General features: G+C 39.8%; 1 protein-coding gene across 12 annotated transcripts in view; it reads left to right on the plus strand.

The window, feature by feature from the left end:
* LOC138761991 (low-density lipoprotein receptor-related protein 1-like) overlaps positions 1-26,553 on the plus strand; it is a 1,165,126-nt gene that overhangs the window by 83,341 nt on the left and 1,055,232 nt on the right. For 11 of the 12 annotated variants that reach the window (XR_011356692.1, XM_069935089.1, XM_069935091.1 and 8 more), the window contains exon 3: positions 2,230-2,358. Coding sequence is in view for 10 of the 12 variants with exons in the window: in XM_069935089.1 (XP_069791190.1) it covers positions 2,230-2,358 (129 nt within the window). In the remaining 2 variants the exon portion in view is untranslated. Of the gene's footprint in view, positions 1-2,229; positions 2,359-14,248; positions 14,461-26,553 lie in introns of those variants that run through there. The other variant, XM_069935096.1, reaches the window with a different exon arrangement.

Raw genomic sequence — 26,553 nt, forward strand, 5'->3', positions numbered from 1 at the left:
TGCAGCAACCATGCCACACTGTGCAATGTATTTTCTATATGTTGGAGGTGAAATAAAGTTGCAAAAATAATGTCCATGATTAAAACCAAGTAATCTAAACATGGTCATGGGAAGATTCCATGCATGGATGCTAAGCCCTGGATAAAGGATTACTACTATGTTGTGATTAGGGGTGTTGAAATACTAGAAGTACCATTGAAGGAAATTTAGTTTAGTCATTCAGAGGCAGAAGTACAAAGGACATTTGATCAGAATTGTTTTAAAATAATGACTATAGTGGGATATTGAAGAGAGCAAACACATTTTCAAGATGTATCCAAAAGTGCAAATGAATTACCATTTCATTATCTTCATAATTACCATTTCACATCTCAAAAGCCCTCAATATCAAATTATGAGATTCTAATCTCACACTGAATTTCTTGATCTGTGAGGTCTCATTGACAATGCTTTCCTTGAGCATGTATAGTGCTTTTGCAATGGGACAAATCTAGACTGCTTCAAAGAGTCGCTCCAGGCAGCGATGTCCATGAACTATTTACAGGAACCTTTTTCATTCATTAATTTTCGTCCTTGCACATTTATTCATACATTCAAGTAAAAACGTAATGCTGGAGAAACACAGCAGCATTGTGTTTTCACTTCATTCACGCTGTCTGCAGGCTTTTATGTTTTGCTCTAGTTACATTCAATTTTGGTACCATTGACAGAAATCTTCTAGAGATGAAATAATTACTTCCAATGTTGGTCACAAAATAATTGAAAGAATAGAACTTTAAATGATCCTAACCATATGAAATTGATAACCATACCTTGCAAGAGAGGTAATTCACTTGAGTATTTGAATATTAATACATGACCTTGCTTGAACAGGGTGTATCCCAGGACTTGCACGTTTTTAGAAATCCTTGAATCTCATCTTTTGATTTTAAAGAAGAGGCAACAACAGAAATCTGCTGAGGCCTGACCTTTGAACAGCTCCATGATGAAGATAACTAAAGTAGCTTTAATTTTTTTAATTTTAAATTTAAATATACAGTATCGTAACAGGTCATTCTGGCCCATGAGTCCATGCCACCCAATTTACATTCCATTAACCTTCACCTCTGGTATGTTTTGAATGATGTGAGGAAACCAGAGCTCCCAGTGTACACCCACACAGACATGGGGAGAACATACAAACTCCTTACAGACAGCATGGGATCCAAACCCCGATCTGGTCCCGATCGCTAACGCTGTAAATGTGTTGTGCTAACCATTACATCAAGGTTCATTCATGTTATTGGTTATTATAAGTAGCAAAACCTTTCAGTCTGCAATGCACTGTTCTTTACAGCATCTAATAAATGTTATATTAATCAGTAAATATTTCAGGTCTTTAGTTGCTAAGAATTCAACTGCTGGAATTTTTGGGATCTCGAGCTGGAAAACATTTTTTTGGACTTTATTAATTAACAAAGAATTTGTACTCATGAGTAAAATTAAACATTCTTTAAAAAATGAAACATAAAGTGTCATTCTCTTGCTATCGAAACCATGATGCTCATAACTGATTGGAATATTTAACAAAGAAACATTTAAGATGTACATTCAGGTACTTTGCATACATTGTGTTAAAATGTTCAGAGGAAAGGTTAACAGACTGAGATGTAAGCTTGGCTTAACAAGGCTGCATGAGTTGGTAAGTATTTTCACCATAAAATCCAGGTTTTGAACATGAATGGTTTTTATATCATTTGATCATTAGGCATTATTGCATTTCAATTTAGTTTTACATGTTTCCATTTTGGCTTCCAAAATACCACATCAGAACTAGAAGAAAGCAACATTTCCACAGCTGGCAAGTTTTTTTTTCATTAGAATAGAGTGACAGATACGAGTCATTTAAATGATACAGAATCCAAATGAGCCTTTAAGCTTTTCAATTAAGAGCTCCTTGGATTGGTAATCACCCATTTCTGAACCATTGATCTTAGGTTCTGAACCCAGGAAATCCTGTCTGTCTGGGAAAATGCTGGCATGCAGTTTTCGAATAGCAAGATATTTCTGTTGGTCTTTCATCAGTCATTCTTCTTGTATCACAATTTAACAGATGTTTGAGAACGCAAAAGAACTCTAGAATTTTGATAAGGTCTGGCATATGTTATAATTGATTTATGAATTAATGGAAGTTTATATAATGTGCAGAATTTCTATGCACTGAGTTCACATCTTATTTGACTCTAACAGATTTTGATGAATGCAGCATATATGGAACATGTAGTCAAACATGCAAGAATAGCAATGGATCGTACATGTGTGGCTGTGTGGAAGGTTACTTGATGCAAACAGACAACAAAACTTGCAAAGCCAAAATTGGTAAGAAATTAACATACTTTGGTTTACTTTTTAAAATTATTTATATTAAAATGCTCATGTTGAAGAAATATACTTGACTTGGTGATCCCACGTGGTAAACAGACTGGCTATTATTGAACAGAGTTCAGGGGGTTCAACCATTGCAGCCCTGATTTTCTGAATAGGTGTCTGTGAGGATACAGCTTTGCACTGACAGAAAAGGTTGACATATTGAGCACTGATAAAGTAATGAATTATTTAGAATATAATTTGTTCCATTGCTTTCACAGATAAACATTTTCAAATATTCTTCCACAATATATTTAATTTTAGTTCAAATTGAAATCTATTAAATCTTCATTTATTCTTGGGATAAGAATGATACTGTTAGGATTGCTCTAAATATTCACCTCCAGTTGTTTTATTCTATCTTCTGATAGAAAAAAATATGATAATTGTGAAAGGACAGATACATATTCACATTTGAAGTTGCTACAAGAAAAAAATGAAATTTCAGTAGTGCAGACATACCTTTTTGGGGCACATCTTTGGTCCTTTGGTGGTCCCAGAGTAGTTTCTGATTTGGACTGGAATAGTATGGGGAGGTTCAAGAGCGTGTTGGCAGAAACAAAATTGTGCCAAATGGTGCTCAACTTTAGGCTTCTGTACCAACTGCACGAAGGGAGCAGTGAGATGAGATTTTGTCCAGGGTATCCTTTATATTGTTGGTTGCCTTCTTGAGAATACAAGGAAATAAGTGTGTAATGGTATTAATTGTACTTCCGTGAGAGCTGATGTAGATTTTGGACCAAATATTTGCCTTGCATATCAGAAGCAAGTATGAACCTAATTAAATCTTCTGAGGAAATAATGGGATGAAAGGTTATTGAGAAAGATGGCTTGAGCATTTATTTATGCATAAATAAAATATTTATGGTAAAGTTCATGGTGCATGGACTAAGTGAAAGGAATTATGGTCAGAACCATTAAAGCATGTGTGAGAGGGTTTTTTTGTCTGAGTCACTTTCATTTTGAGAGTTAATATATTAAAAAAAGGAAAAAGCAGCACCGCACATCAAAATGTATTAAGTGGATAATTGGATCCAATGAGTTTGATTAATAGAGGTAGCAACTGAAGATGATACAGCCATCAAATGTTTACCATTTTGTCCCTAAAAAAGGTCTGTCAAGAAGTGCTGATGAATGTGAACAATATCAAAGGCTTTAAATTTATGGTATGCAAATCTTGCTGGTGAGGCTAGCATGTATTCCCTTTGTTAGTTTTAGTTAGCATATTATGGTACTATGGTTCATAGCTATGAATGTGGTTTGGTCCTTTTTAACTCACCAGATCCACTGAATGTACTGGGTAAATTAACAAAAAGGAAATGATGGAAATATTCAGATGATTGTGCCACACTCATAGATAGAATAAGGGACTGTCTGCTTCAGACCCAGTAAACTTTTATCAGAACTTGGATAACCAAGAGATATGACAAGAATTAAGATGACAGGAAGGGCAGGATGGATAGAAGGAACAAAACAAAACGGTCTGTGATATGGTTGAAGGCAGTGGGAATATGAAGGCTGAAAACTTTTTGATCCCTATTGAAAATATCTTTCTTGCATCTCATCTATTCATTCCCAATGGGATTGCACAAAATTCCAGAAGTATTTGCCATTCTTCTAAACTTTGCCCCATTTAATGGCTGAAAGAAGCTGTATAATCTCATTGCCTCCTGCCATACATGATATTAACCTGTTCCACCTTTGCTGAACTCTCTCCAAATTTAGAACATCTTTTCCCAAAGCAACACACAAACATAGAAGATATGTGCCCACCAAAGTTTTGGACAATTGCAGTACAAGATCGCTTTTACTGTCCTCAATATTTCTCATTATGAGGCTATTTGTCTTCTCGATGGTCTGCTGCCACTTCTTCCATACTTTCATTGATTTATGCACAAGGATACCCAAACCAGCTCTTTATCCTTGATTGTACATTATCACTCATTCCATGGGCTTTTATTAGACCAAATGGTACGATTCTTTGATGAGGCAATAAACAAATTTGTGCATTAGTGTAATCTAGTGACAAATTATGCGGTAGACTAAATTGAAAATGGCATTCTTACACATTGCACCAATTCAGGTAGCCAATCCTTCTATTGTGTCAGCGTAATTGTAAGAATATTTTGCATTGAGTCACATGACTTTTCTTGATGTCAATCTCCTTTCATAAACAGATTCAGTAATGCCAAAATCCTTAACTTCAGCAGCAAATATCGAGAGTTCTTTTTATCACTATTATTAAGCACATCATCAAAAGATCGTGGGGATTAGGGAGGTAGAATAAATGTCAATAAAAACAACCAGTTCACATTGCAATAATTTGGGTACAATATTGAAAAGTTGGTGCTTGTTCGAGGTATGGAAACTAGCTGGTATTTGTTTCCAATTTGTTCAGGAGCGTTGACATAATGTTCTCTTCTCTGGACATAAATAGAAAGGAAATAGGAGAAAATGTCTTTGCCAAAAACACCTTCAAGCAGTTGTTGATACATGTGTTATATCCACTTTAGTAGCAGTGAATGAAAAGACAAGAATAGAATGATACCATCATGAAGCTTTGGAGAAATTTGTCGCTTAATTGTCCTGCAGTATATTCTCATATCAAGAATACCCGTGTGAGTCAAGAAAATTTTGATTATAAATAATCTGGGAGCTCTCAGTTTTGTTTTGTGATTTCCATTATTTGCAACTCATTCTATCAGGCAGAGTCGAGATTTCCAAGAGTACTTCAGATGTCGCACAATTCTCCATTGTGCTGCCTGACTTCTCTAACAATGAACTACGGATTATGCAAACAGCTTGTCACACACCATCAGTCTATGTCAGTTTCCTTTATAATTTTCACTCAGAACATCTTCATTTCAAATTCTAACCTAATAATTCAGTTTTCGTACAATGTGTGCGTTCAACTTCAAGGTTCAAGTATAATTTTATTGTTACACAATAATACATTAAAAATGTAACATCAATTATGTACTTTAACTTTTGCCTGCCAATGCCCCTTGCAGTATGAGAGAAAGAGAAGCAAGAGGTAGTCCCTTCAGTCACTAGGCCATTTCATGTCAGGCCTCTGCCTAGAGGCCAACTAGAAGGGTGGATTGAAAACTTAAAAATTACCTTTCAGACAGCAGCCCTAAAAGGCTGCTCCAGCATCGCATTCACATCGAGAAGCACTTTGTAGTGCCCTCCAGAGCTGATGGAAGCAGGGTGAATGGTGCTGTGACACCACCCATCATAAATACGTGGCAGATCAATGGCCGTCTTCCCTACCAAAACCCTCCACGCAGCTGGAACAGCTCTGTGTTTCCCAGAACAGTTCCAGCTGCATGGGGGATTATGGGTCGGGAAGATGGCCATTGCTCTGCCGCGTTTTGAGCCGTAGAGAGTATCCCCAAAGGCCAAAGCCACAGCCTGCATCGGCCGCCCTTACTGTCCCGAAGGCCCCCACCTCCCCTGCCTTGAGGGAATCATGGAGGGAGAGCTGTACATTCAGGTCAGGTAGTGGAGCACGGTGCTCCACTGATTATCCTTCCCTGAGAAGGGTTTGTATCGGTGCCTTGAAGCCGATCACAGCACATTCCGAAAGGTACATCTTTTACGCATAAGGGCGAAGAACCTATGCCTTTACAGTCGGGTGTTTTCCCTGCATCAAAGTGCTTACTGAGTGTCCATGGATTCTCCTCCAGCACTCCTACTGGATTTATTAGCAATCCAAGTTCCAGATCCAAACCTCAGACACAATCAGGAAGCCTTCAGCACTCAAGGCCTTTCGGGAGCACCTCTTGCCCTCAGCACCCTCTTGAATCCTGGCTCTGACAGGTAGGTTCCCATGAGCCCATGTTTTCTCTTGAATATTTTATTTAAAATATTAAAACCATGATACATACTATCAGAAAAGCAAATAATACATATGATCAATCAAAAAAATACATGGTATATAAAAACATAATATCCACTCTCCCCAATTCCAACCCTCCCCCCACACCATCCCCCCCATTCCCCTTCTTCCAAATCTTTTCTAACCAACTAATTTCAGCTCCAAAAGAGAAAATGAAGAAAAAGAAAGAAAGGAGATATAATCCATAACAACATAATTAATTATCATGGATAAGAGTAACACCACTGCAGCATGGCCAGAGAATTCAAAATTTTAAACTCAGAGATTCCAAATAAGGGTTCCAAATTTTCTGATTTTTTAAAAAGTAATTATCACATAAATTATACATTATTTTTTTCCAATGGAATACAAGATTTCAGTTCCATATGCCATCTATGTAAATTCAAATCAGTCTAATTTTTCCAAGTAATTGCTAAATATTTTCTCGCCACAGCCAATGCTAGTCTTAAAAACGCAATTTGAAACCTAGTTAATCGCAATTCCAAACTCAACTTTTTAATATTACCTAACAAAACTACTGATGGACCCAATGGACATTTAACTTTAAAAATACCTTCTAAAAGTTATTTAAGTCGCATCCAAAAAGGTTTTACCTTATAACATCGCCAAGTAGAATGTATAAAAGAGCCTACTTCCTTTTGACATCTAAAACATAAATCTGAAGAAATTAAATTATAGCACTTTAACGTTTCTGGACTTAAATATAATTGATGTATCCAATTATAATGAACTAATCTATATCTCACATTACCGTGAGCCCATGTCCAGCAGCTGGCAGCCCATGTAGATCCCACAACAGTGTCACCGACAGCCCGTAGCCTATACAGGTTCTGCAGCTGCTGAACCCCTTGCTTGTCTGCCACTCCCAGAACCCTCCAGACCTTGAGTCCCTTGCTGGTCACCACCATAGTCACCAGCCCGTCGGGTTGTCTCCTCTGCTTCTCCTTCTCAAACGAGGGCTGTTTCACCCATTTTATGGTGCCCTGAGCCAGTCCTCTGCTTCCCTAGAGTCAATCCCTCGAGGCTGCTGCCAGCACAGCCACTGCCATCTTGGGCTCAGACCGCGCTGTTGCAGTATTTTAAATAAAACACATTTGGCTCCTTCAAAAGGGCATTTAAAACCTGTATAGAGGTGCCGGCAGTAGGACTGAGTGGTAGGACCCTCCAGGGGAACACCATGTCTCCAATCCCCACTCTCCCTGGGTCTGCATTAGCAGCTCTAGCATCACTGCCATTTTTTTTCTGTCAGAATAGTTCTGTACTGTTCAACATCTGACTGGGGTGCAGCTCCACAAAATTGAATCATGTTGCTACTCTCCATGTTTTTGCCACAATCACATGTCTGAATTTTTAAAAATCTCAGCTCAAGTGCCTTATTAGTGAAAATAATATGCTGATTGACCTACTTGGGCCAGAACTGGGCATAATTTAAGTGTAGGCGTTTCCTGACAAATCCTCCTTAACCCCTCTGTCATCTCCAAATTACATATTCAGTAACTTGATGGCAATTAATGTTACATGGCAATTGAAGATGTACAAAATTCAGTGTACAAACAAGTATTATTGGAAATGAATGCACAAAACTGAAAGATGTGCATAATTAACATGCAATAAAGGGCTAATACTTCATTTTCAGTTTCAACAGTATTGAATTTGTCAAAACTTGAAAATGGGAGCAATGATGTATTTTGGGATTTCACATTTACTATTTTTTTTTTTGCTTGGTGTTCATAGAACTGTCACAACAAAAAGAAAACTATTCAGCCAGCAACATCTGTCCAAACTCAAATTTCTGGTCTCATCGTCACCCTGTAAATTCTCTCTTTTCAGATATATCTCGCTCCCTTTCAAACACAATTGAACCTGCCTCCACTATTACCTCTGTCAGTGTATTCCAGAGATTAATCACTTGCAATTTGGAAATACTTAGGCCTCTGGCAAAGAGACTGGTTCTGTAGCTAAGAACGGAAGGAATGAGCAGAGATGAGCTGCAGTGCTAAGGGATTTCATAGTTAGGGGGAAAGGCAAGAGGTTCTGTGATTGAGATCGATTATCCTAAATGGATGTTGCCCCCAGGGTTCAAGATATCTCAGATTGAGTTCATGGCATTCTCAGGCAGAAGTTGAGCAGCCGGATGTTATGGTCTATTTAGAGTCCAAAGACATGGGAAGGAAGGGTGAGGAGGTCCTGAATGGAGAGTTTGGGGAGTTAGGCACAAGGTTGAAGGAGAGGACCTCCAGGGTAGTGATCTCAGGATTGTTGCCTGTCCCACATGAAAGTGAGTTTAGTAATAGGAGGATAATCTTGCTCAACACATAGCTAGAGACGTGGTGCCAGTAGGAGGGCTTCAGGTTTCTAGATCATTGGGTTCGCTTCAGAGAATATGGGACCTATTCTGATGGGATGATTTGCATCTGAATTGGAGAGGGACAAATATCCTTGTGGGCAGGTTTGCTTATGCTGCTCCGGTGGGTTTTCAATGCAAGGAGTATTGTCAGAAAGGCAGACGAGGTTAGGACGTGAATTGGCACATGGGATTAGGACATTATTGCTAAGTTGCAGGAGGGGTAGGACTGACAGCTCAGTGTTCCATTGTTTCAGATGTGATAGAGGGATGAAAGGTGGCGGAATGGCATTGCTGGTCAGGGAAGATAAGACAGCAAAGAAGCCTCATCTACAGAGGCCTCATCTACAGAGGCCATATGGGTGGAATTGAGAAATGGGAAAGGTGTAGTCTGGACTGCCCAATAGTCAGAAAAAGTTGGAGGAGCAAATCGATGTAAGAAACAGAAAATTGTGATAGTAGGAGAATTTAACTTTCAACATATTGACTGGGACTCCCATACTGTAACAGGGCTGGATGGCTTGGAGTTTGTCAAATGTGTTCAGGAAAGTTTTCTAAATCAATATAGAGAGAGGATGTAATACTTGAACTCCTATTAGGGAACCAGACAGGTCAGGTAACAAAAGTATGTGTGGGCAAACATTTTGAGTCCAGTGACCATAATGTCATAAGTTATTTATAGATAAGTTTAGGTCTGGTCTTTGAGTTGAGATTCTAAATTGGAGAAAGGTCAATTTTGTGGAAACGAGAAAGGATCTAGGATGGGTGGATTGGGATAAATTGTTTTCTGGGAAGGATGTGTTCAGTAAGTGGAAGGCCTTCAAAGGCAAAAATTCTGAAAGTGCTGAGTTGGCATGTTCCTGTCAGGATTAAAGGCAAACTTAATAGGGATCAGAAACCTTGGTTTTCAAAGGATATTGGTGATCTGGTTAAAAAGAAGAGAAAGGTGTACAGCAGGTATAGGCAACAAGGAGAAAATAAGGTTCTAAAAGAGTATAGAAAATGTAGGAATATATTTAAGAAGGAAGTTAGGAAGGCAAAAAGAAGACGTGAGGTTGCTTTGGCAGATAATGTGAAGTTAAACCCAACATGATTATCCAACTGCACGTAAACCAACAAGGTCGGGTCAGATACAGCAATGAGCTCTCTGAACCCTTCTCCATTAACAATGGCGTGAGGCAAGGCTGTGTTCTCGCACCAACCCACTTTTCAATCTTCTTCAGCATGATGCTGAACCAAGCCATGAAAGACCTCAACAATGAAGACGCTGTTTACATGCGGTACCGCACGGATGGCAGTCTCTTCAATCTGAGGCGCCTGCAAGCTCACACCAAGACACAAGAGAAACTTGTCCGTGAACTACTCTTTGCAGACGATGCCGCTTTAGTTGCCCATTCAGAGCCAGCTCTTCAGCGCTTGACGTCCTGTTTTGCGGAAACTGCCAAAATGTTTGGCCTGGAAGTCTGCCTGAAGAAAACTGAGGTCCTCCATCAGCCAGCTCCCCACCATGACTACCAGCCCCCCCACATCTCCATCGGGCACACAAAACTCAAAACGGTCAACCAGTTTACCTATCTCGGCTGCACCATTTCATCAGATGCAAGGATCGACAACGAGATAGACAACAGACTCGCCAAGGCAAATAGCGCCTTTGGAAGACTACACAAAAGAGTCTGGAAAAACAACCAACTGAAAAACCTCACAAAGATTAGCGTATACAGAGCTGTTGTCATACCCACACTCCTGTTCGGCTCCGAATCATGGGTCCTCTACTGGCATCACCTACGGCTCCTAGAACGCTTCCACCAGCGTTGTCTCCGCTCCATCCTCAACATCCATTGGAGCGCTTTCATCCCTAACGTTGAAGTACTCGAGATGGCAGAGGTCGACAGCATCGAGTCCACGCTGCTGAAGATCCAGCTGCGCTGGGTGGGTCACATCTCCAGAATGGAGGACCATCACCTTCCCAAGATCGTGTTATATGGCGAGCTCTCCACTGGCCACCGTGACAGAGGTGCACCAAAGAAAAGGTACAAAGACTGCCTAAATAAATCTCTTGGTGCCTGCCACATTGACCACTGCCAGTGGGCTGATCTCGCCTCAAACCATGCATCTTGGCACCTCACAGTTTGGCGGGCAGCAACCTCCTTTGAAGAAGACCGCAGAGCCCACCTCACTGACAAAAGGCAAAGGAGGAAAAACACAACACCCAACCCCAACCAACCAATTTTCCCCTGCAACCGCTGCAACCGTGTCTGCCTGTCCCGCATCGGACTTGGGAGCCACAAACGAGCCTGCAGCTGACGTGGACATTTACCCCCTCCATAAATCTTCGTCCGCGAAGCCAAGCCAAAGAAACCCAAAGAGTTTTGACAAGTATGTTAAGAGTAAAAGGATATTAAGGGATAAAATTGATCCTTTAGATAATCAGAAAGGTCATCTTTGTGTGGACCCTCATGAGATGCGGGAGATCTTAAACAGTTTTTATTTTAATTAGTGTTTACTCAAGTATCTGGCATAGTGTATACGAAAGGAAATAAGCAGTGTTGGGCTAGAACATATAGAGATTAAAGAAGAGGAGGTGCTTGCTGTCTTACAACGAATAAAAGTAGATAAATTCCCCGGGCCTGACATGATATTCTCTTAGATCAGTGGTTCCCAACCTTTTTCTTTCCACTCACATACCACATTAAGTCATCCCTATACCATCAGTGCTCTGTGATTAATAAGGGATTGCTTAAGGTGGGATGTGAGTGGGAAGGAAAGGTTAAGAATTACTGCTCTAGATCCAATTGTTACTGAAATATTTTGCTTGAGAAAAATTGAAATTGGCCCATTTCCTTTGGAGTTATGAAACTGTGGACATATTGAGTCAATTGGGTACCCACATCCCACCTTAAGAAATCCCTTACTAATCACAGAGCAGCAATAGCATAAGGAATACTTGAAGTGGTATGTTAGTGGAAAGAAAAAGGTTGGGAACCACTGCCTTAGACCTTGAGGAAGGCAAGCGTAGAAATTGCAGGGGACCTGGCAGAAATATTTATAACATCCGTATCCACAGGTGAAGTGCCGGAGGACTGGAGGGTAGCTCATGTTGTTCAATTGTTTCAAAAAAAGTGTCCAAAAGAAAAACAGGAAATTACAGGCTGGTGAGCCTGATGTCAGTAGTAGGTATATTATTGAAGAATATTCTGAGAGATCAGATTTACAAGTATTTGGACAGCCAGGGGCTGATTAAGGTTAGTCAGCATGGGTTTGTGTGTGATAGGTGGTGTTTAACAAATCTTATAGAGTTATTCAAGGAGGTTACAAGGAAAAGTTGTGGATGTTGTCTACATGAATATTCGTAAGGCTTTTGACATGGTCCCACATGGGAGGCAAGTTCAGAAGGTTCAAACACTAGGTATCCATGGAGAGGTTGCAAACTGGATTTGAAATTGGTTTAATGGGAGAAGACAGAGAATGGAGGTGATGATCACTTCTCAGACTGGAGGTCTGTGATTAAAGGTGCACTTCAGGAATAGGTGTTGGGACCATTATTATTTGTTGTCTATATTAATGATCTGAATAATAATGTGGTAAATTGGATCATCAAGTTTGATGATGACACTAAGATTGGAGGTGATATGGACAGTGAGAAAGGTTTACAAAGTTTGCAGAGGGATCTGGACCAACTGATAAAATAAATGAGGATTGCAGAGGAACAAAAGGATCTGGGATTTCATATACTTAATTTCCTGAGAGTGGTATTGAAGATAGACAGGGTTGTCAAGAAATCTTTTGGCATCTTGGCCTCCATAAATCAAAGAATTGCATACAGGAGTTGGGATGTTATGGTGAGGTTGTACAAGACATTGATGAGGTCAAATTTGGAGTATTGTGTACTTTTCTATTCGCCAAACTACAGGAAGGATATCAATTAAATGGAAAGAGTGCAGAAAAGATTGACTAGGATGTTGTGGATCTTCAAAAATTGGGTTACAGGCAAATATTAAACAGGTTAAGTCTCTATTCCTTGTAATGTAGAAGAATGAGGGAAGATTTGATTTACAAAATTATGAAAGATATAGACCATGTAAACATGAGTAGGCTCTTTCCACATCAATTAGGGGAGATAAATACAAGAGGACAAACTCTTAGGGTGAAAGGGGAAAGGTTTAGGTGGAACTTTTTTCATTCAGAGAGCATTGGGACAGTGACACAAGTTGTCATCTGACTTGGTAAATGTGGGCTCACTCTTTGATAAACTGTGAGAAATGCTGCAATTAAAATTTATCATAAGTAAGCTGTTGGAGTGGCCTTGAAACTCTCTGAGACTGACACAGAATAATTGTTGAGGGCTCCTGTCAGCTTAGAGGAGAAGCCTCCTTTTCAGGAGATAAGAATTGATTAGTAGCAGGTGTTGTTTGGGGTAAGTCTCTCTCTGAGTGTTACAGACTGGATTTCAAGACAGATACATGCTGTTCAGATACATGTTGTTCTGAAGACAAAGGAAAATAAGTGAGAGCGGACAAATGGTTAGAAGCTGTAGACAGAACCCCTGGCGAAGCAAGATCTCTAACCAAAACAGTGTCCTGCCTCCCATCAAGGAAAGCAATTTGAGCATATTGCGGGTTAGCATGAATCAAACGTACATGCTCAACTAAAGGGTCCACCTTGCTCTGTCTACCATGCTTTCTCAGTAAAACTTCTCCAGGTCTAGAAACCCAGGCCGGCAAGGCTGATCCAATCTTCGACTTTCTGGGAAAAGAAAAAACAATGCTGATGAGGCATTTCATTAGTTGATGTGCAAAGTAAAGTACAGATAGAGTTTAAAGCTTCAGGTAACACTTCTTGCCAGCAACTGGCGGGGAGACTTTTAGATTTGAGTGCCATAATAATGGCTTTCCAGATTGTGCCATTGCTGTTTTCAACTTGTGCATTTCCTCGAGCATTGTAACTGCTAGTATGACTTATGGCAATACCTCTGTCAAGAAGAAATTGCCGAAGCTCTGAGCTCATAAAGGCTGAACCTCTGTCACTATGAATGAAATTCGGGTAACCAAAAATGCTAAAAATGTAATCAAGACATTTAATTACCAAAGCAACAGAAACATCAATACAAGGAATAGCAAAAGGAAAATGAGAGAATTCATCAATAACACTAAGAAAATCAATATTTCTATTATTTGAAGGCAGTGGCCCTTTAAAATTTATGCTGAGATGTTCAAAGGGTCTAGAAGCCTTGATCAATGAGGTAGGCAAGGGTTTGTAAAAACGAGGTTTGCGTTCGGCACAGATAGGACATTGTGCAGTTAGGGTTCTCACATCCTCCACAGTATAGGGCAGATTGAGATTTTTCACATAGTTATAAAGTCTGGTGACCCCCTCTCACCCCTCCCCCCCCCCACCCGTGTTCTTCATAGATAATCTTTAATATATCTAACTGCAGACTCGCACAAGAAGCGCGAGAAAGAGCATCCGGAGGTTCATTGAATTTTTCTGGACAATAAAGTATGTCTTAGTCATAAGTGGAAAGCTTGATGCGCCATCGCATAATCTTATCATTTTTAATCTTGCTTTTCAATTTAGTGTTGAACATGAAGGCAACAGATTTCTGATCAGTTAGCAAGGTGAACTTCCTGCCAGCTAAAAATTGCCTCCAGTAGTGGATAGCTTCTATAATCGCTCGTGCTTCCTTTTCAATGGATGAGTGATTCAATTCTGGTCAACGCAGTGTGCAGGAAAAAAAAAGCTACAGGTCTGCCAGCTTGATTCAATGTGGCAGCTAGAGCAAAATCAGATGCATCCAATTTCACTTGTAAAGGTAAATCCTCATCAATTGCAGACATGGACGCCTTAGCTATATCTTGCTTAATGTTTTTAAAAGCTCAGAGAGACTCATCACTCAGAGGAAAATTGGTGGTTTTAAAAAGTGATTGTGCTTTGTCAGCATAATGTGGTACCCACTGAGCGTAATAGGAGAAAAGTCCAAAGCAATGCTTGAATGCGTTTTGCATTGTTGGAGGGGGCAGCTCCATGAGTGGTTGCATTTTCTCAATGTCTGGACTAATTTCTCCTTTACTTACTACGTAGCCTAATATTGGCAGTTTCTTTGTGCGGTACACACATTTGTCATTATTTAGAGTTAATCACAAGGTTTTGGCTACTTGGAGGCCTGCAACTTATAGGTGTCCACTAACTTATCCATTTCTCTTTGGAAAACTGATAGTCCATAAGTGACGCCAAAAGGAATTCTCTTAAACTGGAAGAGTTTGCCATCTGCCTCAAAAGCAGTAAACTTCCTTTCATCCTTATTGATGGGAACCTGGTGATAAGCTGATTTCAGATCAATAGTAGAGTATATCTCGTATTGAGCAATTCGAGTGACCATGTCTGAAATGTGAGGCAGGGGATATGGTTCTAGTTGAGTGTATCTGTTTATGGTTTGGCTGTAATCCATGACCATTTTAGGTTTCGTGTAATTTCTAACCACTACTATTTGAACGCGCCAAGGATTTGTGCTGGGCTCAATGACGTTCTCCTTTAAAAAGTTCTTAACCTTGTCTTTAATAAAGAGTCTGTCTTCTTTACTGTAGTATCTACTTATTGTAGCTATAGGTTTACAATCGAGGTCAAATTATTGAAGAGACGAGGGGGTTGAATTTTTAGTGTTGACAAACCGCAAAACTTCTTTGACAAGACAGTGATTGATGGCAAGAGGCCATTAAATGCAAATATGATACTTTTCATTTGGCATAGAAAGTCTAGACCAAGAAGCATAGAAGTGCATAGGCCGGGGAGAACAGAAATCTTGAAATCAGAATACTCATTGTCATGTATTTTTAAATTAATTCTTCAATAACTTGTCATTTCTTGTTCTAGTCCTGAGCAAGCCATCGTGATCGTGTGTTTAGATGGGTATAATGCAAGATTTAGTGGTTTAGTGATCGAGGGGTGGATGTAACTTTCTGTACTGTCTGAGTCAAATAAACAATTAATAGGCTGCCCATTTACCTCCACTTCCATTGTGGATGGCTCCTCACCACAGATTTGGGTGGCATTGCTGTTCTAAATTTGCAACTCTCAGCTCCATCCGATTTCATTGTTTTCATCTGTCCCTTATCTGTTCCCATGTTCTTCCACTCGACATTCCCCCGTGTCTTTTCCCCTCTTTATCTCTCCCACCTTAATTTGTCCGGTATCCTATCATTTCCTGAGCTTTCCCCAGCCCTCTCCCCCCTTCTTTTATGCTTGCTATCTCCCCTTCCCACCTTAGTTTCAGAAAAGTGTTCAGAAAACACACTATGTTGACTCTTCACTTCTCTCTGTGGATGATGCCAGACTTGTTGAGTCCATTTTGCTTTCCTTTGTTTGTTCAACTGCCCCTGCAGTTCTGTGCTTCACTTTCAATTGATGCCCTTCCATTCATGATTCATAAGTCACTAGGAACAGTTTATTTCTTATCTACTCTCTATACCCTTAATGATTAAGTACATCAAGCCCCTTCCTCAGCTTGTCTTTCCCAAGGAGAACAATCCTAGCTTCTCCCTTCTATCCATGTAACTGCTTCCAAAACTTCCACAACTTTCTTAAAATGTATCACTGTAAACGGAACACAGCTCCCATTCTGTTTTTGAAAGTATCACCATCTTCTTTTACTTTATAATTTCATTTATAATGATTGGGATTCCAATATGTTCTTTAACATTTCTTAAACATTCCCAGTGACTTTCAATGAACTATCCATATATCTTACCTCGAGCTCTGTTTTTGTTCAGCCTTTAATATTGTGGCCTTGAGTTCATTTAGTCTCTTCTCATTCCTCCACCGAAATGTAATATTTCACCTGGAATTTAAATATAACTTGCAACATTATCTTCCCATCCATTTGCCTGTCCACATCTCCTTGAAGTTTAATACCAGCTCACTCAGTGTTCACTTTTGCTAATGTTGAGTAATGTGCAAATCGAGTAAATATGCACCCAAATCTAAATTATTAATGTAAATAAAATTCCAAATGCTGGAAATATAACATATTAAAATTATTCATCTACAAAGTTGAGAACATTAGGAAAAACATCCTCCCCTTGCCACCATAATCTAACTCAACTGCAGCTCTGTCCACATAACCTAGACAGTTTCAGTCCCATCACACTACCCACTCTAAGAAAGACCGTGTTTACCATGAAACCTACAACCTACCCCCTTAGCACTATCCCTACCACCCTCCTGAAGGATATCTTCAACATTACGGTCCAAGCATCCTCTCCATCAACAACTCCCTAGCCATTGGCTCTCTCCCAACCTGGTTCAAATGTGCAGTGGTTCAGCCCCTCCTGAAAAAAAACTAATCTTGATCCCACTAACTCCAAAAATTACAAACCTGTTTTGAAACTTACATTCCTCTCCAAACTTCTTGAAAAAAGTAATACTTAACCACTATCTCCCTATCTTCACCAAACTAAAACAATGGAAAAGTTTTAGTCAGGATACAAAGCCCACCACAGCACAGAGTTGGCCTTATTGCGGGTATACAACAGTTTACTCCTCACCACGGACTTGGGTGGCGTTGATGTTCTAACGCTCCTAGACCTCAGCGCAGCATTCCACATGGTCGATCATGCTATTCTGATTCTCCAGCAGGAGGTTGGCCATCAATGGTTTGGCCCTGAGCTGGTTCAATTCTTACTTCACTGTCAGGGCTTTCACAGTTAATGTGGGAACCATGCATCAGCCTTGCGGGGTTCCGCAAGGATCCAACCTTAGCCCCATTCTTTTCCCCACTGTACATGCTCCTCCTCAGCCATCTCATGTACAAACATGGGATCGACTTCCACTGATGACACCCAGCTCTACCTCTCCCTAAAACTGAATGACCAGTCAAAAATTAACATAACCAACTGCCTGGAAAACATAAAATGCTGGGTGGCCCGCAACTTCCTCCAACTTAATGAGACAAAATTTGAGATCATCCTATTCCGTCCCTCTAATTTCAACAAAAAAAATTACATGACTTTCTAGGTAATCTATCCACTCTTATTCTTCTTTGGCTTGGCTTCGCGGACAAAGATTTATGGAGGGGGTAAAAATCCACGTCAGCTGCAGGCTCGTTTGTGGCTGACAAGTCCGATGCGGGACAGGCAGACACAGTTGCAGCGGCTGCAGGGGAAAATTGGTTGGTTGGGGTTGGGTGTTGGGTTTTTCCTCCTTTGCCTTTTGACAGTGAGGTGGGCTCTGCGGTCTTCTTCAAAGGAGGTTGCTGCCCGCCAAACTGAGGCGCCAAGATGCACGGTTTAAGGCGATATCAGCCCACTAGCGGTGGTCAATGTGGCAGGCACCAAGAGATTTTTTTAGGCAGCCCACGTAAATCCCTTGGGGTGCTATTTGACTCTGCCTTCAAATTTGACAAATATTTCAATGCTGTGGTGAAGGCCTGCTTTTTCCAGCTCCGCACTATTGTTAAATAAAACTGTACCTCTCAGTCAAGGACCTCAAAAAGGTTATTCACAACCTTATCTTCTCACATCTGGACTACACAAACTCTCTAGCCAGTCCTGCCTAACCCACCTCCAATGTTCAGAATGCTGCCACTAGGGTCCTGACAGGTGCCAAGAAAAATGACCATATCACCCCAATACTGGCCTCCCTCCAGTGGCTGCCGGTGTGGCTCAGAATCAAGCTGCTGGTTGCGGCCCCCAAACTGTGGAACAGCATTCCCCTGACCACTAAACTGGCCCCCTCCTTCAACTGCTTTCAACCCAAGCTAAAAACATACCTTTTGTCATTAGAGTTTAACATCTGAAACCCTCCTAACCTCTGACAAAGTTGCACTATTCACTGCAGTTGTGATCTTTTTATAATGCCTTAATCTGTTGTTCAGGAAATAGTTCCACTAGTTTTGATCAATTGCCTTGGTTTGTAAAGCACTTTGGTCTATGCAAGTTGAAAACAATGTGTGATTTAAATAAAGAACTTGATAAAACAGAAAAAAAAAGGTTTAAAGTCAGTGGATGATAATGTGGAATTAGTAAGCAGAATTGATCTTTCATGATCCTTCAGGTCTGGGAAAGTGAGGAAACATTAATTTAAATTTGCAGAGAGGGTGTTGAATAACCATTAGATAAATTAAATATATTCATTGGATGAAGCTAGAATTACTGAAGTGATCTGAGTGTTTAAACATCTCCAATTCACCCTTCTGCAACTTAAAACTGATTAGTTTTCTTAGTCTACCTGAACCTGAAACATTAACTCATATTGATACATTTTTTTAAAAGATGCTAGCTGACCTGTTAGGTGTTGCAAGTATTTTTTTTAACGTGACGTGCAATGGTCTTGCTATTAACAATGACTGAATACTATAATTTCAACCTAATTCACATAAGTAGAAAAACGGTGAATTTTTAAGCTCAATTCCCACAAGAACAACATTTAGCTACTGAAGAGCTCGCCGAAAGAATCAAAGACTTGTTGATCCAAACCAAGGCTTTTATTAGCAAAAGACAGGAGCTCTTCACAGGTGGCCGACCAGTCCAGAATGATCCGACCTGGCTAGGGACACAACCCTTTAAGGCCCAGACAGTAGGCATGGCTAAGCTCTCAGCCAATCGCTGTACGCACAGTCATTACACTCTAGATACTGTAACTATATACATTGGTGATAGGTCTGTACTATCACAGCTACTATGGAATGATTTTTTTTTCCTTAAGTAAATAATAAGTTTTCTAACTAAACAACTTCAACTTGAGCCGCAATGTAAAATAGTCTTGATAATTTAACGTGATTGTTATGGGATAATTCAACTTCCCTATGTTTGAATGGCATCTCCTTACTGCAAGAGGGGTAGAATTTGTCAGATGTGTCCAAGAATAATTCCTGAGAGAGAGTGGGGACAAGTAGAGTAGAGCAAAGGCTATACTGGACTGAGTACTTGGTACTGAATTTGGACAGATGACAGATGTCACAATGGGGGAAAATATCACTGACAGTGACAATAACTCTTTGATATTTAGCATCACTATGGACAAGGATGGGATAAAATGGTAAACTGTTTAAAAAATAAGAAAGGTGAGGCTACAAATATAGGCCACCAAAAGAAGATAGGGAACTGGAAGAGCAAATGTGCAGGGAAATAGCTGAGATGTGTTGTAGAAATAGGGTTGAGATAGTTGGGGATTTCAATTTTCCTAACGTTGATTGGAAAAAAACAATCAGTGAGAGAGCAGAATGGCTTCGACTTTGTACAATGTGTTCAGGATTGCTTTATTGAGATGCCAACTGGAGGGGAGGCAGTGTTAGATCTATAGTTAGGGAATGGAATAGGGCAGGAGACGGAAGTGTACGTTGGTGAGAACTTTGGATCGAGAGATCATAGGTCCATTAGCTTCAACTTAAATATGGAAAGTGACAGGTCAGGTCCAAGGTTGAAGGTCTTCGAGTGGGGGAAGGCCAGATTTGAAGAAATGAGAAGGGATTTGCAGAAAATTATATGGGCTGATCTTTTTTTCTGGAAAGGATGTAGAGGAGATTTGGAGGGTATTTAAAGAAGAAATATTGAGAGTACAGGATCTTTATGTGCCAGTCAGATCGAAAGGCAAGGCCAAAAATTCAAAGGATGCATGGTTTTCTGGAAAAACTAGGAAGTTGGTTCGGGATAAGAGGGGGGCATATACTAAATTTAAGAAACAAAAAATGGATAAGATGTATGATTATTACAAAAATTGCAGAAAAATCCTTAAGAAGCAAATTAGAAAGGCAAAAAAAAGGTATGAGGTGTCAGTAGCTGATAAGGTAAAAGTGAATCCAAAGGGTTTTTACAGATTTGTGAATAGTAAAAGGAGGGTTAAGGATAGAATAGGACCAATGGAAAATGAGAGCAGTGAACTGTGTGAGGAACTGTATCAGATGGGAGAGATATTAAATGATTTTTCTCATCTGTGTTCACAAAGGAAAAGGACATTGGGCTATGTGAGATAAGTGATGCAAATAGCTTAGTTATGGAAAAGACAGGGATTAGTAAAGAGAGGGTTTTGGAGCTTCTAGGATCAGTAAAAGTGGATAAGTCTCCTGGTCCTGATGGGATTTTGCCCAGGATATTAAGGGAGGTCAGGGAGCAAATAGCGAAGGCACTGTCAGTGATTTTTCAACAATCACTGGAGGAGGATGTGGTGCCACGGGAATGGAGGGTTGCTAATGTAGTTCCATTGTTTAGAAAAGGCAAGAGGTGCCGGCCAAGTAATTATAGGCCTGTAAGCTTGATTTCGGTGGTAGGGAAAGTCATGAAGGGTATTCTTAGAGATGGTGTGTGTAAATATCTAAATAAGCAGGGATTGATCAGGAGCACCCATCATGGGTTTGTGAAAGGGAAATCATGCCTGACGAACCTTGTTGAGTTTTTTGAAGAAGTGACAAGAAAGGTGGATGAATGTAGGGCAGTTGATGTCATCTATCTGGATTTTAGCAAAGCTTTTGATAAAGTTCTACATGAAAGGTTAGTTAGCAAGGGGATCCATCGTAGTTGTTTGAATGAACCGGCATGGACTTGAAAGGCTGAGATTTCCTGTTTCCATGCCATAAACTCTTATATATGGTTTATTTGGGGAAGGTCTAATTATGATGAATGAGAGGTGACTTAATAGTCATTTACAAGATTATGAGAGGCATAGATAAGTGGACAGCCTACAACTTCAGAAAAAAAGGTGAGGGGAGGAAAGTTTAGGGTTTTTTTTAACAGAGTTGTGGGTGCTTGGAATGCATTGTCAGGGGCAGTAGGGGAGGCTGGTACAAAAAAAAACTTTTAAAAGACTCTTAGACACATGGATGAAATAAAAATAGATGTAGAAGAAGAGGTTTAGATTGTTGAGTAAGTCATCACAAGGTCATGGGTAGAAGGGTGTATGCTGTGCTGTAATCTTCTTTATTCTATGAAAACAATATACAACAAGAGAATCTCAAGAGGCTTTGGCTTAGTCAGGAAGTATTTGTGTCACTTCTGCAGAGATGCATTCGAAGGCCACAGGGAAGACAGCTCATACTGGGATATTGACTTATTTCAAGGATCTGTGAGAATCTTTCCTAAATTAACTGATTCATATGTACTTTTGAGAAGAACCTTTAATGTTTTTTTTTCCCAACACAGCTCAAAGCATACATTTGTATTATTCTCTTGCCTTAACATTTGGGGCACATGAAGGGATGCTGATGCATGTATTTCAAAATTATTTTATTTGTCAAAGTTTATCTGGAGTTTCCCTTCAGCTATCTGCTATGGCATGCTCATTTGTGAACACATGTATGCTGACGAACCACCAAGATGTCTGTTCCAGTGTAAACATGGAAACAAATAAAAGAACTGTGAAGAGATAGCAAATATAAACAAAGTGACTGAGCAATAAAGAGAGAATAAAAGAAAAATAATAAAGTACACAAGTAAGAGTGCTTAAATGAATATCTGAATTTGTTGTTGAGGACTCTGATGTTGGAGGGGTAACAGTTGTTCCTAAACTTGGTCATGCAAGTCTTGTGACACTTATACCTCTTTCCAGATGGTAACAGTGAGAACAGAGCATGTGCTGGGTGGTGTGGGTCATCAATGATTGTTTCTGCCCTCTGATGGCAGCTTTCCCTGTAGATGTATTCAATAGTGGAGAGGGTTTTGTCTGTGATGTCCTGGGCTGTGTCCACTACTTTTTGGAGGTCTTTACCACCAAGGATATTGGTGTCCCCATACCAGACTGTCATGCAGCTGGTCAGCTCACTTTCCACCACACCTCTCTAGAAATTTTCCAGGGTTCCTGGTGTCATAACAAATCTCGGCAAACTCCGTATGAAGTAGAGGCGCTGACATACTTTCTTTACAATCCCATTGGTATGTTGGGTCCAGGAAAGATCATCCAAGATAATGACTCTCAAGAACTTACCATAAATATTTGAGTATAATGCAAAAAAAAAATTCACCTTTTTTCCCCTCAAAAATAGGGGGGGTCGCATTATACATGAGAGTATTATTTTTTTAAATTCTGCAACTCGCGGCATGACTCGAGCAGTCGGGCGGGCGAGTAGTAGTTAGCAACGTGACTCGGGTGGCCGAGCATTGGCAGCGTGACTCGGACAGCCGGGTGGACGAGCAGTAGCTCGCAGCGCAACTTGGTCAGCCGGGCGGGCAGTAGTCAGCAGCGCGACTCAGGTGGCCAGGTGAGGGGTAGTCGGCTGTGTGACTCGGGTGGCCGGGCAGGCGTCACAGGGGTAAAAATTTTCCTCTCAATGGGGGGTGTGGTCATATTATACACGGAACGCATTATACACGAATATTTATGGTAAATTTGCTCATCCTCTCCACCTCTGATCCCCAATGATCACTGGATTGTATACCTCTGGCTTTTGTTTCCTGAAGTCAACAATCTTAGTTTTGGTGGCATCGAGTGCAAGCTAATCCTATTAGTTTTTTTAAATGTTGATTGCTTGTTATTGCCCCCTCAACTAACAAGTCCAACCTGTCCACTCACTTCTATTAGTTTACAATCTTAAAAATCTCAGTTAAATCTCACGTCAGATACAGGAAGTCTAATTGGTTATAACTCATAATTAAAATTCCCCAGCTCTGGCCTATCCTCCTATCCTCACCTCCTCTCAGTTTTCAACTATTCAAGCACATCATTCCTGTGACTTATAGGGGTTGGTAATGACGATATACATTTGGATGGGGTTGATCTCATCTTTAATACATTCGAAGCATGCCGTCCCTGCATTTCTATTCCATACTTCATTAATAATTATGATAATTATGGCATTTCCTTTTGACAAGGCCTCATGCTGCTTTCAGGAATCTGTGGTCATATATTCCAATATTTCTGTGTTCCAAATAGTCATTGTCAAATGAGCGGAAAGAGGCTCTCCACCACACATATTCATTCTGACCACTGTACTTATCTATTTTAATTCCATTTGCTCATACCTGTTCCTTGGCCTTGTATGTCTTGCCACTTCATGTGCTTGTCTCCATATGACCAATGAGCTGCTACTTACTGAACTGTCCAACTATCATGGAATATCTAGTTTGAGATTGATGGAATATTGGTACTTCTCTGGTTAGCACTACTGAGATAAGCAACCTTCTCTAATTTTCAATAGGGATATATTCCACTCCACCAGAAAAGCTAAATACCATGATCTTCTTTTGCATAACCCTTTTTTAAATCATCCAAATGTTTTTTTTTCAAGTTAGAACCTTAGTCTGAGATTTAGCTTTTTTTTTCAGAAAAAAATGAACAAGTTAAACAGGAAATTGTAACCAATGCATTTATATTTCCCTTTTGATGAAGTATCAGTTACTGTTCTGTGACAATTCTTATCCCTTGAGATTCATAGGGCACTGGGTTCAAAATCCACTACAGAGATTTGACAATCACATCCTTGGATGAAAGCCTGGGAGTCCTTCGTAATTGGGATGTTATCTTTCAGGCATGATGTGAAAAATAAAGTACATTTTCCTGGTGAAATGAACAGTATTATTGCCTTCAGGAGCAAGAGAGTGAAAAATCCCTAATGTCATCTACAACACTTAGTCCTTTATCAGTGTCAAATTCAGCGTGAGATCATTGTCAGGCAGGTGGACACCATATAAAATATTCCAGTCAGGCAGGTACATGAGGTACACCAACAATAATAGAAACAAAAATAAATTACCACAATAAGGCAAGAAGGTGATTTTTTTTAAGTTAAGAATAACCATATGTAGCTATAATAGAGCTGAAGGTTGGAAGGAGGTCCGGAACTAACAGCTCAATGTTCTGGACTTCCATTGATACAAGTATAATTGTGGGTGGTTGCAAAGATGATCTCACAGTAGTCTTTCAAGAGGATATTGTGCAAGGCAGTGTAAGTTGTAAAATATTGCAGGAAATAGAAGGATATGCATCACTTTGCAAATAGTGGAGTTTTAATGTAACCTGGCCATCACATTCGGTGCAGTCATGTGAGCTGAAGTGTCTGTTCCTGTGCTACATTGTTCTATGTTGATGAAAACAGACATTGCTGCAAAGGCACAGCAAATCAGGAGGCATGTCTGAGGGTGAAAAAGAGAGTTAGCATTTCAGGTTATGAACTTTTATTTAAGTATTTTATTTTGCATCCAAGTAGTTCCTTAAATTATTATCTGTACCCTTTTTTACATCGACAAACATCATACTTGAAAGTTCACTTATTTTGTATGCCAACTTATTTGTAGCATTCACATGTTAAATTTTAACTTTAGATGCACAGGCCATTTAAGTTCACAAGTCCATGCTGCCCAATTTACACCCAATTAACCTACAGCCCCAGTACATTTTTTGAACAGTGGGAGCAAACCAGAGTCCCTGGAATAAACTGATGTAGATAAGGGGAGAATATACAAACTCCTTACCGACAGCGTGGTTGTTCGGACCACGGTCCTGATCACTTGCACTATAAAGGCGTCGCACTAACGGCTGCGCCAACCATGCTGCCCTGTTAAAAATTGATGATGTTAATGAAAGTGTTTATTAATTTGTAATGAGTTTGAGGAAAACTATCTGCTAAATGTCTGTTTTGACATTCTAATTGTTGAAACCAAAAACGATTTTCACATACATGTCCACTATTTTTCCTCCAAAGTAAAACTTGTCTAATAATTTTATACTAGAAACAAAATCAATAAACTCTTAGATTGAAACATGTTACGTCATTGGCTGCATGTTATATATATATATATATATATATATATATACACACACATTGGCAGCAAAAGCAGGTGGTTTTCCTGAAACTCATTACAAATTAATAAATACTTTCATTAACATCATAGATTTTTAAATTAATTGCTTTATGGAAATTAAGTTAGCAATGGTGAAGCCAGAAGCCATTTAATGAATGATGATGAAAATAATATTGAAGGAATTCATTTCATTTTTTTTTTGCTTAGAATTCAGCACTGTTCATGCTTGAATTCAATACTATGATTTTCATTAAGGATACACAATATAATGGTGGAGTAAATCTAAGCTACCATCCACAAGCAATTGTGTCCTGGTTACTGTTTAGAAGAGCTTTGAGCTCTGCTCCTGAGTTTAATTGATTTACTGGAAATGAACAAGACTTGGGAGCAGAATTAAGTAATTCCACCCATTGTGTCTGCGCCACCATTCAAATCTAGGCTGATGTGCTTTTCGTTGGGACCCCGTTCTAACCGTTGTCACCTTTATTAATCAAGGACCCATCAACTTCTGCCTTAAATATACTTGGCCTCCATAGCTGATTGTGAATTCCACAAATTCAATCAATACCTTCTGCCTAAAGCAACTTCTCATCTCTGTTCTAAAGTGACACCTTTTATTCTGAGGCTGTGCCCTCTGGTCCTAAACATTCCAACTACTGGAAGCATCTTCCCCATGTCTAGTCTATGTCAGCTTTTCAACATTTGCTATGCTTCAATGAGGTTTTCACTTCCTATTTCCCACCCACACTTTCCATCCTTCTATACTCTGGTGATTATTAGGCCCAGAGCCAGCAATACTCTTCATATGTGAACCCTTTCATTCCTGGGATCATATACTTTAAATCACCTGCTTTATCTCAAATTCTACTATCTCCTTCCTGATATATAAAACATTGCACTCGACAGCAAATACAGGCCTTTTGGCCTATACTCTACTGACATATATTACAAAAAAAACTAAACCCTCTCTTCCTCATAATCGTCTATTTGTCTTTCATCCATGTGCTTACTTAAGAGTCTCTTAACTGCACCCATTGTTTCAGCCTCCACCACCACCAATGGCAATGCATTGCAGGCACCCACAACTCTGTGTGGAAAAAACTTTCCCCTGATGTTTCCCATAAACTTTCCTCCCTTCATTTTGTACTGATGACCTCTGGTGATTGCTAGTCTTGCTGTCTACC

This window comes from Narcine bancroftii, chromosome 4 (genome assembly GCF_036971445.1).
Source record: "Narcine bancroftii isolate sNarBan1 chromosome 4, sNarBan1.hap1, whole genome shotgun sequence".
NCBI classification, from domain to species: domain Eukaryota; kingdom Metazoa; phylum Chordata; class Chondrichthyes; order Torpediniformes; family Narcinidae; genus Narcine; species Narcine bancroftii.